This window comes from Cryptococcus neoformans, chromosome 1 (genome assembly GCF_000091045.1).
Source record: "Cryptococcus neoformans var. neoformans JEC21 chromosome 1, complete sequence".
Lineage (NCBI taxonomy): Eukaryota > Fungi > Basidiomycota > Tremellomycetes > Tremellales > Cryptococcaceae > Cryptococcus > Cryptococcus deneoformans.
Window position 1 is genome coordinate 1,425,487 of NC_006670.1, and position 18,374 is coordinate 1,443,860.

The 18,374-nt window shown below is 47.4% G+C and overlaps 5 protein-coding genes across 5 annotated transcripts; 2 read left to right on the forward strand and 3 right to left on the reverse strand.

Annotated features, from left to right (window-relative positions):
- Positions 1 to 39: 39 nt before the first annotated feature.
- Positions 40 to 1,144, reverse strand: CNA05335 (hypothetical protein). The gene is made up of 3 exons (XM_024656097.1): positions 748 to 1,144; positions 448 to 698; positions 40 to 399 (listed from the first exon to the last, which is right to left on the reverse strand). The coding sequence occupies exons 1-3, from the start codon at positions 807 to 809 to the stop codon at positions 314 to 316; spliced, it is 399 nt and encodes a 132-aa protein (XP_024514169.1). The 5' UTR covers positions 810 to 1,144; the 3' UTR covers positions 40 to 313.
- Positions 1,145 to 1,572: 428 nt separating this feature from the next.
- Positions 1,573 to 4,556, forward strand: CNA05340 (transposable element- crypton-Cn1, putative). The gene is made up of 8 exons (XM_566846.1): positions 1,573 to 1,827; positions 1,897 to 1,970; positions 2,023 to 2,277; positions 2,326 to 2,538; positions 2,596 to 2,932; positions 2,999 to 3,436; positions 3,493 to 3,971; positions 4,031 to 4,556. Exons 1-8 carry the CDS (start codon positions 1,634 to 1,636, stop codon positions 4,507 to 4,509), a joined length of 2,469 nt encoding a protein of 822 aa, XP_566846.1. The 5' UTR covers positions 1,573 to 1,633; the 3' UTR covers positions 4,510 to 4,556.
- Positions 4,557 to 10,742: 6,186 nt separating this feature from the next.
- On the forward strand, positions 10,743 to 14,060 carry CNA05360 (calcium activated cation channel, putative). Its single transcript, XM_024656304.1, has 19 exons — positions 10,743 to 10,875; positions 10,935 to 10,988; positions 11,069 to 11,081; positions 11,128 to 11,284; positions 11,353 to 11,587; positions 11,641 to 11,854; positions 11,910 to 12,017; positions 12,064 to 12,083; positions 12,146 to 12,181; positions 12,266 to 12,436; positions 12,494 to 12,524; positions 12,589 to 12,601; positions 12,663 to 12,689; positions 12,737 to 12,767; positions 12,830 to 12,912; positions 12,964 to 13,233; positions 13,292 to 13,549; positions 13,606 to 13,863; positions 13,946 to 14,060. Exons 1-18 carry the CDS (start codon positions 10,861 to 10,863, stop codon positions 13,712 to 13,714), a joined length of 1,845 nt encoding a protein of 614 aa, XP_024511936.1. The 5' UTR covers positions 10,743 to 10,860; the 3' UTR covers positions 13,715 to 13,863; positions 13,946 to 14,060.
- On the reverse strand, positions 13,211 to 16,294 carry CNA05370 (phospholipase C, putative). The gene is made up of 6 exons (XM_024656305.1): positions 16,005 to 16,294; positions 15,773 to 15,946; positions 15,517 to 15,703; positions 15,354 to 15,470; positions 13,889 to 15,292; positions 13,211 to 13,770 (listed from the first exon to the last, which is right to left on the reverse strand). Exons 1-5 carry the CDS (start codon positions 16,067 to 16,069, stop codon positions 14,246 to 14,248), a joined length of 1,590 nt encoding a protein of 529 aa, XP_024512074.1. The 5' UTR covers positions 16,070 to 16,294; the 3' UTR covers positions 13,211 to 13,770; positions 13,889 to 14,245.
- An 89-nt stretch (positions 16,295 to 16,383) lies between these two features.
- On the reverse strand, positions 16,384 to 18,189 carry CNA05380 (expressed protein). The gene is made up of 3 exons (XM_567201.2): positions 17,717 to 18,189; positions 16,912 to 17,669; positions 16,384 to 16,863 (listed from the first exon to the last, which is right to left on the reverse strand). Exons 1-3 carry the CDS (start codon positions 17,958 to 17,960, stop codon positions 16,465 to 16,467), a joined length of 1,401 nt encoding a protein of 466 aa, XP_567201.1. The 5' UTR covers positions 17,961 to 18,189; the 3' UTR covers positions 16,384 to 16,464.
- Positions 18,190 to 18,374: the final 185 nt, after the last annotated feature.

The window sequence follows — 18,374 nt, forward strand, 5'->3', positions numbered from 1 at the left end:
ACCAAGTACTAAATTATTGTAAATTATGCATAGAATCTGTTTATGTACTTGGTTTGCCCGAAAACATGCATTGTAAAATGATACATGCAATCGATGTTGTTTGTATAGGTAGAAAAACGGGATCAAATGGGAGGGGGTACATTCTTTTCCGTAGGTACCAGTATTGTACTTCTCTACAACATTTCCTACACAATTCTAAGGGAATTTGACTAATCCCTCAAAGTGACAAGTATTTTTATCAGTTTTTGATTTGGTAGATGATTACTTCGTCGATGACATCGACTTGTATTATTGTTGCTCTTCTTCCGTTTCCTCATCCAGATGTGGAACTCTCGAGCGCCAGTAGTAATAAGGCAAGGTCCATCTCCCACGTCTTAACCGCCTTGATTTTTCGGATCACTACATAGATTTGTCAAACACTATCGTTACCTATCTTCCAGCACTTACGCTTGAAACCAATATAAGCAAAGACATAGATCGGGATACCGATGTAATTGGTGATGAATGACTTGTAGTCCCAAGGCATAAAGCCGTCAAAGCCCTTGAAGAAGCAAACGAGATAGGTAAGAAATAAGGAGCGTAGGTGAACTATGGCTGAAAGGGGGACTTGTAAGGAAGAGAGTCTCGTGATGAGATGCTTTGAGCTTTCATTCCGGCAGGAAGAGGCAATGTGGGACGAGATACAAGAGGACGGAGATCTAAAACACGTCAATCTCGTATCTTTCCATGCTATCTAGCCATTCTTACCCAAGTAAGTCCACCAAAGATTGTGACAGAGTTGACAAAGTAATTGAATACAGAAAGCGCATCTCTGCTGCTAGCAACAAGGTACTACGCCAGACCCATGATGAACATGGCGGTAAACATCCTCGACGAGCTTTATGGTATAAGTCTTTCCCTTTCAAGACGAGCAATGGGTAGAATTGATTGTACGGCCCAGAGTTAAGGAAGGTCGATGGACTCTATGTCATTGAACATGACGGGCACGCAGTTTGTGAAAGAATGCGCCTGACAGCAGCACATCAATGACCCGCATCTCGCAGAAGAAGGAACATGGTACCGTCCTTCTGTCCGACCAAGACTTCAACAGCGATGGCCCCACATCGCTGAAAAATAACAAGAAGTCTAGCTTCAAACGAGCCGCCGTACATATATGTAAAGTGCATTATAATAAATGCATCATCATAATACCACACACTCGAACGGACACGTCCATTTTCATTAATAACAAAACACCTAAAACTGAACGTACTTCCCAAAATTAACTTGGTGCAATTGAATTGTTCTCTGGAACCAGGGACCCGGGACAAGGCGAGCCGCGGGGACATGTCCTCATAGTGGGGGTCGCCGATTTTTTTCAAATGTCCCCAGGAAGCGTTCCAGTAAACTAGAATTTATACGACCTGTTGCATGTTGCATCAGTTCCAGTAAACTACAGATTACTGGAGCTTTGCTCAACCTGTCCCGGGTTAATATCTGTCGTAATGGAAATACGGCCTCATTAGTCTCGGCGTCAGCCCACGCATCCAATGTCATTACAGTAACCTCATCCATGATACTTTCTAACATATTAGAACAACATTGCTCATATTATCCATCGTTCAACTTTTTTTGACTGCCACCACCTTGCACAATGCCAGCTACCAGACGCACAAAGGGGCTTGACGCATTCCAACCTGCTGACACTCTCGATCCTCGCACGGCTCACACGATGCAAGATATCGCTGCTCTTCGCAAAAGTAATTTGACATTGAAAACAGCACGACAATATGCAACCAAAAATAAGCAATGGTATGCGTACTGTGCCCACATGAATTTTCTTACAAAGTGAGCCGCCATCTCCCAAAGATGTATGTGTACTAGTTGTTGGCTGACGTGTTGCTCTTCAACCTGAAGAGATACTGTAACTCCGGCAAACGCAGCGTCGTATCTGTACAATTGGGTACTTAAACTTCCTCCTGACCATCACCGTAAATGATTTCCCCACAGGCTTTGTAGAGCATACGTTGATATACTTCGCAGGTAAGAAGCAGGCGCACATCCTTGTAAGAGAAGCCCAAGGTGGGCAAGTGCCACAAACTGTGCGGGGTCAGGAGCAAGGTCAGACGGCACTGTTTATTGAGGAAGACGAGGAAGTCGACGATTCAATGCTTGCAGGTATTGATGAGCCTGCCGACCCAGACACCGTTCAGGACGAGCGCCAGATGCTTCTGAATGGTGTCAATGACTTGCCGGATTTTAAGGAATTGCGTGAGAGTCTTGGATATCATGGTGCAGGTGAGCTATCTCAGCTTCAGAGCAGGGTGGCTGGTAACGAGCCTACAGACTCGAGTCTTGAGCATCTGCTGCAGTGCAACCAATCTCTTGCTTCTGTCAGGCTCTATTTGGCTGCTCTTGTCGACCTTTGGGAGACCCAAAGGCAGGCGGGAATGAACGCCTTTCCCTCGCCGCGCACGAAAGCAACCAACTCTATCCTCAACGCTCTACGTCGTGTACGCAACGAACAAAGTATCCTTCGTTGTGATGATAAAGGTGACGGTGAGCTTTATCCTGCCTTTCCATGTAATAAGAATCTAAGCTGAGCCCGCCCTCCAGATCTGTTCTACGATGGGATAGCGACGACCGAGAACATGAAAAAGTTGTTTCTCCATTATCTGCATCGGGACAGCGTCGAAGGTCTGCGCGATCTCGCTGCGCAAGCCGTCGGCATCCATGGACTTTTACGTGCGGATGATCAGCTAAGGATTACCCTATCGTCCATGTCCCTCAGACTCTTCGAGGATGAGGGACCCACACCTTGTCGTGGTGTCGTTTTCGCCATAAGAGAGGGGAAGACGACACATGACGGTCAGATCCAGTACTCAACTCTGTTGAGGAACAAGGATGTGACCCGGTGCCCCGTCTCTTTCCTTGTTCTGTATCTGTTTGCCCGGTGAGCGGTTTTGTTTCTGCCGCCTTATGAAGTTGCTGTCCAAATGATCTGATTTGGTCTACTTAGGTTCCATTTCAGTGAAGAGCCCTTTATTAACTCAGATGTCTCTTTTCCCTCTTTAAAAAATCGCCAGGACTGGTATCACATCCCACTCTTTGTGTCCCGCCAATCCAACGCAGTTACGCGTCTGAAATATGACGCTTTGAACAAGAGTGTGCGAAAAGCACTTCAAAGCTGCAACATCCATTGTAGAGCGTCCACTCACACGTCTCGCAAATGGGGAGCCCAGCTTGCCGAAGATGGCGGCGCGCCTGAAGAAGATATCATGAGGCAAGGAAGATGGTGTACAAAGGTGATGGAAACTGTCTACCTCAGTAAATTCCCTCTCAAAGCATTGAGAGCCCTTGCAGGGTTCCCAAAAAAGAAAGGTTCTTATTACCTTCCTCGCGACATGGAAGTGCCTCAGGAGCTTATCGAGAGCGTCTTCCCATGGGTTGATGCTGCGTTGAGTCATATTCCGTTACATGTGGAAAGTTAATTAACTGATGCTGAATATGCAGTGAGGCTGAGCTCTTCGACCCCGATCGCTTCCAAGGCGACAAAGCTGGTCGAGCATTCATCAAACTCATGGACTGGTTTCGCTCGGTATTAATCCAAGATGCTCCCTTTATTCGCCAGCTCGAACCTGACCTCTTTGTCTGGAAACACCCTGTCTTCTCCACACCCACTTTCCTTGCCTTTGAAGCAAGGGCGCTAGCCGAAGCGCAAAGCGCGGAAGCACGCATGAGCGAGGATGCAAGGCAACTTATCCCTGAACTTTCCGATTATCTCTCTACCAACTTCACTGCCTTGTTTAAGGCCACATATAACATCGACACCACGTTAACAGGACTAGCTGCGTCCGTTGCCAGCAATTCCCAACTTATACAGGAAGAGCGGCGTGCTGAGAAATATGATGCACTGTTGAATGGTATTGGAGATGCATTCCATGCAATGGCTCGCCGCCAACACAGCGGCAGCATTTCATCTCGATCAAATGGTGAGCATGTTGTCACAGATGGTCATGGATGGCGTGAATGTTAGCTGATAATATGTCAGTCAACGCCCAAGAGAGCCAAACGACCAGTGTACTTGAAGGTCAACACCATGGGGGGTTTAACCCATCCGCTTCTTCCAACTCCGTCGCTTCTCAGCCCAACTCCGCTAGCGACTCTGGTGACCTAGTTCAACTCGAAGCATTGGTCTACAAGATGGATCGCGAGGTAGGAGATGTACTAGAATTATGGGATGAGTACATCGTTGGAAGGAATGGTCGATTACCTGTCAGGGAAATGAGTCAACGAAACGAGTTTAAAAAGAACGAAGCCGAAAAAAAGATGTTCAATCGGAGAAAACCTATCTATGAGGCCATCAGAGACCTAGCTCGGGGGATGAACATGGGTGAGAGGGAAGCTGCGGGGTTAATTGAGGAGTATAGGATTAAAAACTCGATGGGGCTAAACAAGCTGAGCAATGTCGTCAAGGAAGTTGTCAAGAACATGATTGTGCATCAGTCTTATCGATATCGAACGTTGTAACTGTTTTAAATTGTAACCATATGATAGTTGTACTTACGTTCATGCACGTATGATTGCCTCATCCTTCCCATATTATGTTCCTGTGGCTACATATAAAGGTAATCAAACGGGTAATCGAAGGAAAAGCTGGTGAGAAAAGAAGTGATGGGGAAGGATGAGAACTCGGGAAATGGGTCAAGACGGGTCAGCCGAAGCCCTTGGCCATCCAATATTTCTTTTGGAAATGCGACGTACCATTATGCAGAGGAAAGACAAGAGGTACAAATGCACATAGCTCAAACATAGCTGCAAGCGACATCAGTATACAGTAGTATATATTCTGAGTTTTTCACAAACGTTACAGCCTGAACGAAGTTACAAGTGGTCGCGACGTGTGGTCATCATGAACGAAATAGCGATGTGATGTAGTATATATGCATATGCATGCATTATTGAAGAAGATAGAGAAGCTCAACAATCATAATGGTCGTGCAGTGCGTGCGTACAGTGGTGGAGGATGTATGGGTTCGGCGCGGACTCCGTTTACGACTTAGTCACCGGACAACCCCGCCAGGACATGTCCTGGACAGGGTATAGGGTAGGGTCTTTAAACGGATTGTTTACCCGAAACCCCGTGAAGTCTCTTACGGGTCATCACTATTTATAATTAATTATGCGACTTTCGTAATTGATTATCTAATAAACATTATGTAAGAGTCCAACCGATACACTTGCTCTCGGGACCGACCTCTCCTCACTCCTACCGGCCGACTTCTAGCTTCTGCAGTCCTCCAATCACTTGCAGCACCAGAGACGTCTTTGCTGTTGGCTGCTCCCCCACCTTTCCCGATTCCTTCCATCGGCTGACTTCTTCTTCGTTTTTCTCCTCCAATAGACCACCGCTAGAGATAACCAGGGTTTGAATGCCCCGCTGATGAGCAAGGGGGTTACCCTTGTAACACTGGCTGCCCTGGTTTGGAGAGAGCCGAGACACTGACTCTGCGCGAAGTCGAAGAGCAACTCTCCTGCTTTGCGACGATTGGCGGTGGTTGATCGTGCACCATATTGGTGTAGAAAGGAGTAAATTTTGAGGTCGTAGCCTACGAGACCTATTCGGTTTGTTCCATGGATCCTGGCATCAATCCTCGGCGATTTTCTTGCATTGTGGTATTCCAGAGTCACAATTCTGTTGGATATCCCTTGGAGGGACGAGTAGTGAAGAAGAGACGTGAGCCCTTTGTGCCGGATATGGAAATGGGGGCGGCGACCCTAGGCAGAATTCTTCGGGGCCTGGATGGTTGCTTTGGTCACAGGCCTGGCAAGTGGATGGTTGGAGTAGGGGATGATATTTCGTGGTGGAGGGCGGTCGGAATGAACGTATTGTCGAACTCGAATGGTACATTAGACGAGAGGTTAAGTCGGGATATCTGTCTGACATCGCATCGGTATAGCCTTTCAAAGCTCTAGTCCGCTGCCGATGTCCCCTCTGTCCTATCGCTGGCAAGGTTATGCAGTGCCGGACATGGCTTGACCACCGCGACGCCCTTCCCCTTTAGGGATCCTTGGATCATTTGCTACCGCAGTCCCCTCAATCGCCTCGCCTATTCACGGCGACTCTAGCTACCAACGAGCCCTTTGGTTCTCATCTTCTCTCGGTCCCTACCATCTCTTCTACACACGCTGCCCCTTCTATTGATCATTAGTTGTTAACGTCTCCATAAGATCATCTACAACAAGGGTCATTTGAAAACACCCAGCAGGAGAACGGGGATGGAGCTGAAGAGGGTTCGGAAGTCATCATCAAGCTAGCTATTACCGAAGATCGGCAGGTAATGAGAGCGTCTGCTCCGGAAGTGGCAGAATTTCCTGGATCTCAGCGACGAAAGGTACTCGACCTGCTTGATTGCCCTATCGAGACGTCTGCCTCCGAGCTGCAGACAAACGTCAAGTCAATCTGCAAACACCTCGATATCAACCCAACCCTAAATGTCCTACCAAAGACTGCCAAGCTACCTTCCTCCAAATCACCAACAGCGAAGGGCTTGTCGATCTTCCAGACAAGTGCCATGAGTGTAATACCCCTCTTAAAGAGGCGGGGAAGGTTATGGTGCAGTTCTTCCCGAGGCAATCTCTACAATCGGCGCTAGAAGATCTGTTCAGTATCAACGGGGTAGAACGTTTGGTCGAGCAACAGCAGATATTGCGAGCGCAGCAAGGTGAGCGAGACCGGCAGCTGGGTTGCCCAGGTTACATGCGTGAGGCACGTCCTGGGAAGATCTACCGACATCAGCTGGACGGTGAATGCTATCGCCAAGATGGTCTTCAGCGGGAGAGAGGCTGTCTTGTCCTCACCATTAACATATCCCTTGACTATGCCGATCCATCGCGGTCTCGCAACTGCTCTCCCCGGTCAATGGGCCCTATCCTCTGCCAGTTGGCCGATCTGCCTAATCAATACCGTTCCCGATTGTCATTTATGATGATAATGGGAATAACTCCTGCTCCCAACGAGCCGCCAGGCTGCTTGCTTCATCGACTCTTATTGGCCTTGGGGGTCGACCTTTTAAGTGGCGAGTGCGACGGGCTTTGGATTAGAACACCTGGGCACCCTACTGGTGAGTTGTTTCGTCAGTTATAGAAATCCTTTCGCTAATTGTATGTTACTACATGTTAGACTACTACTACTTCCTACCAAACACTCTGACTGACCCTGCCACATTCAGCTCTGGCTGAGAGCATCTGTCCTCGTTATGAAGATTGGGACGAGATCTTAAGTGACGTCAACCCCCTTGATCCCGCAAGGTCTATGTCAGAATTGGGGCCATCTGCTGTGATCGTCCGGCTGCCGTTGCCATCACCGGTGTCAGCCACTTTTCCAAAGAGGACACCCCGTGCCTCAAGTGCACTGTGCCACGGAATCGCATGCACCTCCCGAGTCAGTTTCCCCTTCGTTCCAACTTAGAGCACTCTCGGGCGATGCTCAGTCAACAGCGCGAGTTCCTTGCCAAGTTCGATGAAGCTCCCCAAACCTCGTACCAGACACATGTCGCTCGCCGAGCTGGGAGAATCACGAAGGCTTCTCAAGCGCATGTTGAAAGGCGTGAAAACTCCGTTTTCCAGGTCCGTGGTCATCTCTCCATCTTTGATCTCTTTCCAAACCTGGACAAACTGAGTCATTCCGTGGTAGACTCCGCTCAGTCTGCCCCTATTACCACGTCCTTAAGGCCACCCTCGGAACTGATGGAGTTAGACGTTCGCGTATAACTTGTTTAAGAGACTACGTAATCAATCAGATCCTATACCCGCATTCAATCAAATTTTCCTTTCATAGTTTTCTGGATTTTCCTCATCACTAATCTGTACACTGCTCTCCGAGTCTGTTAAGAAAGCAGGGGCTAAGGAAACACCAGTTCAACAGGAGCAACCAATGCCGACCTTACTGACGGCCCAAAAGCTAGCCAAAGAGCTCAAGGTGAAAGGCAGAGCTCAGCGTAACGAAGTCTTCACCAATGTCCAAGATAACCTAATTAAGATGATGTTGGAAGTTAATGCAGTTGACCAGAAAGGCCGCATGGAGTTGCGGCCTTCCAAGCCGAAGCCGCGGCTACAGAGGCGAAGGAAAGAGAGGCGAGGGAGTCAGTGTGGAAAATAGGGATGAGAGGAATATTGAAGTAAGGGCGGTTGAGATTGAACGCATGCATGCCGAAAGTGCGCGATTTAATGCGGACGCTGCATGGCGTAATGCCGAAACTACGAGGTTAGCGGAGGAACACGAAGTGAATATCGCCAAGCGGGAAAGGGAAGAGGAGGAGGCGGTCGAGGATAGAAATATAGAAAGGACTAATGCGATCCAGGCGAAGACAATGTGGTTGGTGGAGTTCGCAAAGAAAGACACCATTGAGGCGGAAAAACAGGCATATTGGGAGATCACGGGGAAAGGAAGAACCTTCTTGCTTTTTGTAACACTAATAATAAATGTTATACATGAATAAGAATTGTGAATGCTTCTCATGGTTCTGTATAGTTCAAGCGACTAACTATTATCTTCGTTGTAGATCACATAGATAGTTGCCTGACCCCATCCCTTTACTACTTCTACTTCCCTCTGCACTTCTTTCCTCCTTCTGTCAGAGCCCTGGCGTTCCTCTGGAATGAGGAGGGCATCTGCCTCATCACTCATCTTCCTCTGTCGTCGCTGTTCTTCCTCCAAAATTCCCTCAAGCTCAGCCTGTGAGAAAACGTTCCTTATCTGCAAGCTCCTCGGGACCGTCTTGTTCAAGGATGAAGTTGTGAAGCATTGCAGTCACCTAGAAACATTGGCATAGATGAAGCCACTTTGAAAGCTATACAACATACCTGAATCCAGATGGTTGCGCGAATAACTTGGTGGTCCGCAGACTTGATTTGAGGGGACAGAAGTTTCAAGCTCTGGAAACGCGCCTCCCAGTATCCGATTGCGTGTTCCACATCTACCCGAACCTTCTTGATGCCGTTGTTGAATTCCGTCTGAGCACGCGATAAGGCATTGTTCCTTCCAGGCCTGCTTGCAGTGCGCTTATAGCTGGGAACCACAGTTATTGTTGGGTGTGAAGCCGCTATCAGCGAGAAGATATTCTTGGGGGAGAAGGATTTTCGTGGGTGTTGATATATCTGCAAACTGGTGTCAGACGACGAGCAAAGTTAAAGGAGAAAGACTCACTCTGGTGTTGTTCTAGACCATCTGGTCTTGACAAGAAGCAGTGAAACCCGTACGGATGTATCGGATGCGACATTCATGATCAACGATGACCAGACGTTGAAACCATACTTGTTCTTCCTCCCGTACCATAGCAAGGCATCATCCCTTCCAGGAATATACTCCAGCTCAATCTGGGTTCCACCCATCAAACCTACCAAGCGGGCAAAAGGCGAGACCCCGCCAAATGCACGGCTATCTTCTCCCTTTCGGTGGCATCAAGCCATCTCTGGCAGCTTTTGGTAACGAAGCATAGGTGGAGGGCTTCGAGACAGAGGAGAGTGTATAGAACACCAACTAAATCATTTATGAGTTGACTGACTGACGGACCAGATAGCTTCGCACAACACTCACCAGAATATCAAGTTTTTCTCCAGCTTCTCCGTGCGACATCCCATTTCTCTGCGCCCTAAACGGAGCAATGTGACATATAGCTGATATGCTGCGTGCTCTTGAGGATTTCGCGACTTGTTGACAAAGATTGGGTCGTCTCGGATGCTGAGATATCTGATAGCATGACAAAGGTTTCTCTGGGCGTTCGCGCCTGGGAGTACTCCTCTCATGAGCAGATCGTTTGTGATGTTTGGTCCAGCCTGAAATTAAATTCCTTTTGAAGACTTTGTCACTTTGTCTATGAATTATCTTCTCCCATACCCTCTCCCCCGAGCGTTTTCGGCGCTTGTACGTATTGGGACGCTCAAGAGATCTTCGCTTTAAAAGGAACTGGAGGTGTCATTGAAGCGCGAGGGTGACTAGCTGTGTTTGGCGCCGGCTGAAGTTCATCAACAAACCAAGGTTAGGAGCCTCCAAGGGGATACCTAGAGATTTGAAAAGGAGATAGCATCTTGCCAAATAGGCGTAAAAGCCAGAATACATGTGATCAAAATCGTCGGGTAGGCCATAAAACCGCTGAGCCAGGCTCACGAACTGGAAGAATTGGAGATGCTCTGCGACAGCCGTGCGTGTTTGAGTTATTGCAGAGTAGGCAGGCATGCCTCAGATCGAGTGTTTGGATCTTTTGCGGAGTCACTTGTATGCAACGAAGAACAGAAAAGAACTTCGAATGGAAGACTCGGACTGAATGCGAAGCTGCGCGGCGACGGACGCGGTTGCGCCAGGAAAACAGACGCGAAGTAGCAGCTGATGACACCATCGGTTTTTAGCTTTTTCCACAAAATTAGATAAGCCCCGCATCTCAAAAAGATAAGCTCAAATATAAATTAGAATCCCCATACAAATTGGCGGCGGTGGTCCCTGCAAAAATAAGATAGGCGAAAGTCGAAAAATAAGGAAATTTTTGAAACGTACATATTAGTCGAGTATAGGAGAGATGTTTTGCCCTTGCGAAGGACGGAATCAATTCAACAGCGAAAAGTGGGCGACCGGACCTTCTTGGCAGCGTGCCTTCTGCCAGCGTGGGCCGAACATGCCTAACACGTAACGTTTTGGGCTGTAGCCTCTTACATCATCATCATCAACGTTATCGATACGGAGTTCGACGGCGGGCGGGAGTCGAGTCTGATATCGTCACGCGTCATCATCACGTTCTTTCTGCAATAATAGCATTACTACCGAATTGATCGTCCGATCTTATCATCCCAGAAGCTCCGTTTCCTCACAAACTCTCCACCATCAGCATGGGAGACGCTCTGGTAAGTACCATTACCCAGCCCACGCGAAGCAATATTGTCATTCTAACTCAAGCTCGCAGGCTGTCGAGGAGCAGCGTTCTGTCCTTAGCTTCAGGTCTTCTGCTCCAGAGCCGGTGAGTGATGCACATTATTCACGTGGAACTACCTTAAGATACCCAAATAACTATATGCTTATTCATGTCAAAATCTGAAGGACACGATAACGAGTAAGTAACACTAGAAACCCAACTCAGGGGTCTGACATGAATGAAGAGCTTGTCAAGCGATGTCGAGCCATGATCGTCAAACTTTTACCTGTGGAAGTTGAGCTTTCCCAGATTACAGATGCTACTAGTAGTGTTATTACGCCCCAGGTCATTACCTCGTTCGCCAAATCTGGCGGAGATTTTGAGGAAGCAGTTCCTTTTGCGTGAGTACTAACAGTACCTGTTATTCTACCAGCCCCCCGCAGATGCAGAATTGACCAAATTATTACAGACTGCTCAGAGCCAAGGCAATGCTCATGAATGAAGCTTATAAAAATCCGGCAGATTACGACGAGAATTTGTGTAGAGCTACAGCGGCAGAGGTACTAGCGCGTAGGATTGTTCATAATCTACCAATTGATAAGTTGGAGAGCGTAATGAGTACCAGATACCGATATCGCGAGAGCGACGGGGATGAATCGGCTCCTAGTAGTGCTCTGGAGACGGCCATCGATCAGCATGGTACAGTGAGTTCCATCTCGTCATGTTTGCCTCCTATGGTTCAAGCTCTGTGTTTCAGATTTTCTTGTCTTCATCTGAGGCTCAACACGTCGTGAACTGCCTATGGAGAGGTGATTGGATCCAACGAAACAATGATAACATGGATATCGATTACGTTCCATATCAACTGGCGGAATCCAGTAGCTTCTGGGCCCATCTCAATCCCGACCGCATGTCAGTCCCAAGATACCAGTCAACGTTTAAGATCGTGGTATGGTCCATATTTCTTTTTGGTAAGTTTGTTTGGTCTTCACAGTCATTCAGGTTTGACAAGAGACTATTGATTAGTCTATTCGCAAAGTGTCGAGAGCCCCCTAGAGTCATTCAACTCGGAGAGAAACTGGGATGGTTACGAAATTGTTTTATATGTGATGGCCGTTGCGTTTTTGATCGAAGGTAATTTGAAATCACCGTTTTCCTTTTGTTCTGACAAATGCCAAAGAGATTGTTAAGATGTCCAAAGTATGTGCCGAGGCGTCAGTATTCTCATGGTGAATGCTTGTGCTGAACAATACGTTCAATAGATTATACGAATTGCACCCAGACCAATGACCACAGTGGTACGTCTACAGATGCAGAAAGGACCCAGGCTGGCATTGCCCAAGATAAGCTCTACAGAAATTATCAACTTACCCATTAAATAGGGATTCTGGACCATCGTCAACTTGATTACCGACTGTCTTCTTCTCGCAGCTTTTGGTCTTCGGGTAGCCGGCCTTAGTCTTGATGCAAGCAAAGATGACCAGGCTCAGCTATTGCATTTCCGGAGCTTCCAAGTTCTCAGTTGCGTGGCGCCCTTCATCTGGATGAAACTGGTAAATATCAAGCGAGAAAAAGAACAAACGCGATACTCATAGCTGCTCTTATGACAGTTGACTGTATTCGATGGCTTCAAGACAGAAAGTATAGATTATTTCGGCTACTGCTTTGGCTGACGCGACACAGGTCGGGACACTTCAAGTTGTAGTGGCCAGGATGCTGTCAGTATATAAGTATATCAATCCACGAATCATTGCTGATGACTTCTCCTTAATCGTCTAGTCGAGAGTCAACTATTTTCTTTATTCTGTAGGCAATTCACACTGTCTCACCGAATAGCGCTGATTGTGAGGAAGACTTGCTATCATGGGCATTGGTTTTGTACAGGTGAACATGTCCCTCAGATTATCCGTCCCTATGGAAAATGGTCCTAACTTCATTATTAACAGTCGTTATATGCCCTGGACGCTGCAGATGGAGAATCTGGGGGGCGAGGTATTGTGATCAATAACCTTATTCAGGCTCTTCTGGGGTAAGTGTATTTCTTTCTGGCTGTATGCACAGTTGATATTTGGCTTGACAGAGCCCCGGACTTTGATTCGCCCTCGGAACGGTTCGGTTACCCTTTCGGACTTATCATTTTCTACGGATGGAACTTCGTAGCAACCATCATCCTCGTCAACGTTTTGATTGCTCTGTTCGGATCCGCCTACTCCGACGTGACCGATAATGAGACGGACGAATACCTGGTTTTCTTTGCCCATAAAACTATAGACTTGATCCGTGCTCCAGACTCATACGTCTACCCTGCACCATTCAACCTCATTGAAGCCTTCTTGATTGCGCCATTTGAGTGAGTCTAAATGAAGTCTGACGAAAATACTGCTTGTTGAAAGGCTGACCGAATACAGATGGATTCTCCCCAGGGATATGTACATAGAGCTTAATCGCTACACCATGACTGTTTTGTTCTTTGTCCCGCTAGCGTTTATTGCGCTCTTCGAGTCTCAAATATCTCATTCAAAGAATCGTAGCATCAGTGCGTACTTCAACGAGCCTCCGCCCGATGAGGAAGGCGATCCTGTTATCGAGGATCCGACTTGCGAGGGTGACGACAACGGAGAGATATCGAGAATTAAATTTGAAAATCTAATCAGCGTTTTTCCAAAGTACGTATGAAGATCAACAATTCCCAAAAATGTCGCTAACTAAGTTGCATTACTAGTACTGCACTCACTGAGAGCGCTGTTATTCATCAGGAGATGAAAACCATGAGAAAGCAATTAGATAGGCTTGAAAAGCTTCTACTAGAGCCCAGGGCTAAAACTGCCTAGAAAGGCTGTGAACCAGGGTGTGCCGGCTTCTTTTCGAGCAAGCGACAAGGTCTAGTCTGTCAGGGTCAGTAACCAGAGTTTCTCATGATAAGAAGCAAAATGATAGAGTCAAATCGACATCTGGCTCAGAAAACTGTTTCAAGAGCATTGTATGTATCTTTTCGTACTACGTACCTCACTGAAATGGATATCGCCCCTTGTCGTGGAAAGTGATTTTTAATAATAGCAAAGATGATGTAATGAATCATCTGCCTTGATTCGTGGGTGGGACTTTTGTTTCCGAAGAATAAATGTCGAATCGGTATTACGGACTGTACTAGCAAGTGTGTATATGAATGGTGTGGCCGCTGTGAGATAGTAGCAGTGCAAGCCGAACAAAAAATATGCACACCTTGTGTGACTAACGAAGCACAAAACGACGTTAATAGACGTAGTGAGCACACACACACAGAGCTGTTCCTGCAAAGTTTTGCTATACAGATACTATACTGATTATGGAAGAACATTAAAAATAAAAGGATCTCTGCCATTCTAACGATGTAAATTCTCTTCCATCTCCACCACTCTCAACTCGAGCTCCATTTCCTCCGTTACTTCAGTTAAAAGACCCACCTCCCATCTGCCCCAGATGAAGCCAGTATATAGGAAGGTCACTGCGGCAGCACCCAAAAGCCCCGCAAGGATTGTAAAGATTGGTTGCAGCCAGCTCTTGGGTTGCCACGCTGAACCCACGGTAAGACCAACAAGTGCCAAGAACATAAGCCCGCAAACACGAAGATGCGACGTTGATGTGTGACTTGAAATACGCGTATAGAGACGAAGGGTCCCAAGGGCATTCCGGATGGTAGATGCTTTAGGGATAGACGACGTGGATGTTCGGGGGGAACTCGGATTGCTCGAATGGGAGTGGTTTTTGAATGGATCTCGTACGGCATAAACGTTCGAGCCAATTGGATCAGCCTTTGATTGAGATAGGATAGGCATTAGGGGTTCAGATGAACTGTTGTGTGATAATTTGGAAGATTCGTCTTGAGGATTAGCGTTGTTTGCATGTTTTCCCTTGTCCGGAGTATCTATAACGAAAGTGGAAAATAGGGCGAAATGGTCCGAGTAGGAATGTAAATGGCCAGGCACCCTGTTTGTGAGAACGACCTGGGAGTCGACACATCGCAAGGAAGGCGCACTCGATACAGAATCCTGTAAGGGTTTCCCAGACTCAATATGTCCTTGGCCAGATTTATTATTCCCCCAATAATTTTCCTCTCCATTAGCCTCATCCTTATATTTCCAAAGGAGCGGCCTTCTCCTAGCTATTGCAGGCTGTCGGAAGAAGATGTAATCCAGTCTTTTACCGCCCTTTTCCAGAACATGTTCAGGTATAGGTTTTCCGGCTGAATAGGTGTTCAGAGGAGAATCGCACGTCATGCCGTACACCCTGAGAGCCTCAGCAGGAGATGGTGGTGGGGAGATTTCGCTATTGGTTGAAGGGTGAACTTGGCCGAAAGAGTCCATGAGTTGAGCATGATCTCGCATCATCGCTATGGGAATTGACCAAGGTTGGGAATTGAAGTCGCCCATCTATATGAGGCAATAGTTATTGGCCATCCTCTCGTCTTTTTTTTAACTGGAAGATACGTACGACAAAGACATATCTTCCTTTGGCCGCTCCACCACGGACGGCATTAGCTAGTTCCCAAGATTGCGCTATCCTATGGGCCTGTCGAGTATCTGGCGGGTGCTCCCCAGCAGCATGCATCTAGCTTCTCGTTAGCTTTCGTCAAAGACGATCAGTCAAAACCCACATGGGTGTTCCAAATTTCCACTTCTCCAAGAACCGGGTGTAATATGACGACATTGGCAGCAGCCTTCTTGACGAAAAAGTCCCCTGCAAAAGCTTGCGCTGGCGAACCAGAGAGTGAGTAGGGAAGGGCATGGGCCGCAATAAGCGGAAAGCGAGTGAAGATGGCTAAACCGGACCCCAGGGCACCTCTAAACATTCGGAGCAACAGTATGTTAGCGATAGCTATGCTTTGCAGCCGACAGAAGCGTTAAACTCACGTATGGAAGAACCTTGAGAAAGGCAAATTTCTCTGCACCGCTTCCCTCACCACTTCATAATCCTTGTATATCCAAAGTTCCTGCAAACAGACAATATCGTAACTTGAAGATGCCAGATAGTCCGCAATGGCATGAATACGAGTACGGCGATCCTTGGACACAATAGCAAGGCCCCTAGGATGAAGAAATTCGTATCCATGTCGGTAAGAGACTGCATGAGAGCGGCACTCACCAGACATTAAAAGACAGGACCTTGAGAGTGAGGTCCGGGTCTTCGGGGTGAGATTGTGAGTTCATGGTGCGATAATTTGGTTGCTGCCTGGTGATCGTCGCAGCCTGGGGCACAATGGAGAGGCTTGGATGGAGGGGATATGAGAGACAGTGGTAGAAAAGAGAGATGAGAATCCGATGCGTGGAAGGAGATCGTGGAGGCGACGGCCGACCGAACGACGAAAGTGCAGCGTGACGTCGTGCGGCGGGGGCATATATAGCAATGCTTTGTAGATATTGTAATGGATTCCGCTATACTTCGCCATATATATACGTGACAGCGCCCGTCTTACTATCCGGAGAGCAGAACAAGTCATATAAACAGACAATGCATAACTGTCTCATGATCATCATGTGGCAAGAGCAACAACTCTACAACTGCGAGCCGGCACATACGTATATCACCATCACTACTGTCAACATCATGCTTTTCTCTCAATGATCCATTCCTGCACCCATGGACTCAGCCAGTCTCCTATGTATGCTGGGCAGAGGTAGCTTCCCCCAACACCACTTTCGAACCATGCGTTAGCCGCCCACCTTCCGGTACTCAACATCCATGCCCAAGCCCACACTCTGCCCCAGAAACCCTTAACTTTTCTGCCTGTGATGCGCTTGAACATCACCTCGAGCGCACAGCCGAAACCTGACAAGGGGAAAAGGGCAAAAATCGGGAGAAGAGCGGGTACGGGATCCATGAGGTACTGACCAAGTGCGTGCATTGCGCCGGAGAAGAAGAAGGAAAGAAAAACAATAAAAGGTGAAGAGACAGGTAGGTCGAGAGCCCTTAAAATGAGAGTGGACAGCATCATAAACTGATGCTTAAATGAATCATAAGTGGTAATCTCACTAATGAGAAGCTCACTTACTCTAAAGAACTGATGCCATCGACGTCCCCAGAAATCTAGCAAACTATCTGCTGCTAATGGATTGTCGAACAAATCCACTTCCCACGCTTCCGCCTCATACAAGCCAGTCCCTACAGCTATCGTTGCCAAGAAATGATACGCCATACTCAAAGCCAACCAGACACATATTGCCACACAGATAACAGCTGCCGATTCTGCGAGCCATCGTGGGGCCGTTAAGCCTCCGCCCACTTTCGGAAACACGACAAACGTATTTTCATGTGAAAATTGGTAAAGAGCATTTGGTACGGGAGAAAAAGATCCTATGGTGTCGGATCCGTATGCCCGCAATAAAGATAGCATTGTATCGCAGATGATATAATTTCGAAAGAAAATTATAAAGTGCCGCCAAACGGCTTGCGATCTGGACAGTGGCAAAGATGGTTTGACTACCCATATTGGATATGTCTGCGACCGACGGATGGTTGCATCGCCATCAACAACGGCGCGTCCGTATGAAGCCAGGTTTCTGTTGTGGGAGCTATCATCGTTGAAGTTGACTTGTGGCGATGGGCTCGTCTGCTTTAGACTCTCCGGCCCCAAACCAAGCCGTCTTGCATTTATGCAGACGTCAAAGGCCGCAACTGACCAATGCCTTCCTCTGCTCTCCCAGTATTCGTCAACAAGCCTTGCTTCAATGAAAGCGAATTCCAAATATCGCACGGATATTGTCATGTAGCCTATACCGAGGCCATTGTTGAAGGCATTAAACCAAGGCTCTGAAACAGCGAGTCAGCTGGAAAATTACAACTGGCGTAGAACCCACGTAAGAATCGATACCTGAGCCCCGCATGCCACAGCAATCCCAATCCTAAAGCTGCCAGGGCCACCCTTTCCTTTCGCGTATGCTCTCTTCGGAGCAAAAGAGCCTGCAGATACAGTGGTATGAAGGGAATAACAAGTAGCTTCCACCAATTTGACCAAGTCAACTGCTCCGTATTGGATAAAATATAGGCATGAATGGGTTCCAGGAGGCCAAACGGTGAAGAGGTCGTGGGGAAAACGGACATGGATCTGACGTCGATGACAAAATGCTCAATGAATGCTGTAGTTGTCCGTAATGAATAGTGTAATGGTCTAGAAGATGGAATACCGGTAGCGTATCCGCACGTATAGAGGAGGCGAGTTACCAAACTCCTCCCCAGCTTTTACTTTGTCCAAATTTTGTATGCGCCTGTTCAAGGTGTGGCTTGCAAAGAATAATGATGAAGAAGAAAGAGGAGGAAAAGAGAAGGTTATCGGATTGAAAACAGATTAGGACAAGCAAATTCGCCATTCATCGAATCGTCATTTGTTTGTCTTGACCGTTGTTGATGTTTATTGCCCGGGTCGCGAATAATTAAAACGATGAAACCTCTCCTTTCATATGTGGAAGAAAATTCTTATCAATTGAACGTCCACTTTTTGGCGTTATACTCAACCGT

Excerpts from the sequence above, each read along its gene's own strand:
- CNA05335 (XM_024656097.1), bottom strand. The coding sequence starts at position 809 with ATGCGCTTTCTGTATTCAATTACTTTGTCAACTCTGTCACAATCTTTG. Across the intron at positions 699-747 it reads TCTTTGGTGGACTTACTTGG|ATCTCCGTCCTCTTGTATCT; the intron begins GTAAGAATGGCT and ends GACGTGTTTTAG. Across the intron at positions 400-447 it reads TGCTTATATTGGTTTCAAGC|TGATCCGAAAAATCAAGGCG; the intron begins GTAAGTGCTGGA and ends AAATCTATGTAG.
- CNA05340 (XM_566846.1), top strand. The coding sequence starts at position 1,634 with ATGCCAGCTACCAGACGCACAAAGGGGCTTGACGCATTCCAACCTGCT. Across the intron at positions 2,539-2,595 it reads TTGTGATGATAAAGGTGACG|ATCTGTTCTACGATGGGATA; the intron begins GTGAGCTTTATC and ends CCCGCCCTCCAG. Across the intron at positions 3,972-4,030 it reads CATTTCATCTCGATCAAATG|TCAACGCCCAAGAGAGCCAA; the intron begins GTGAGCATGTTG and ends ATAATATGTCAG.
- CNA05360 (XM_024656304.1), top strand. Across the intron at positions 12,018-12,063 it reads CGTTGCGTTTTTGATCGAAG|AGATTGTTAAGATGTCCAAA; the intron begins GTAATTTGAAAT and ends CAAATGCCAAAG. Across the intron at positions 12,690-12,736 it reads TCAACTATTTTCTTTATTCT|ACTTGCTATCATGGGCATTG; the intron begins GTAGGCAATTCA and ends ATTGTGAGGAAG.
- CNA05370 (XM_024656305.1), bottom strand. The coding sequence starts at position 16,069 with ATGAACTCACAATCTCACCCCGAAGACCCGGACCTCACTCTCAAGGTC. Across the intron at positions 15,947-16,004 it reads GTCCTGTCTTTTAATGTCTG|GGGCCTTGCTATTGTGTCCA; the intron begins GTGAGTGCCGCT and ends TCTTCATCCTAG. Across the intron at positions 15,293-15,353 it reads AAGGAAGATATGTCTTTGTC|ATGGGCGACTTCAATTCCCA; the intron begins GTACGTATCTTC and ends TGCCTCATATAG.
- CNA05380 (XM_567201.2), bottom strand. The coding sequence starts at position 17,960 with ATGTCCGTTTTCCCCACGACCTCTTCACCGTTTGGCCTCCTGGAACCC. Across the intron at positions 17,670-17,716 it reads GCTCAGGTATCGATTCTTAC|AGCCTTGGTTTAATGCCTTC; the intron begins GTGGGTTCTACG and ends TCGCTGTTTCAG. Across the intron at positions 16,864-16,911 it reads GATGGCATCAGTTCTTTAGA|CATCAGTTTATGATGCTGTC; the intron begins GTAAGTGAGCTT and ends GATTCATTTAAG.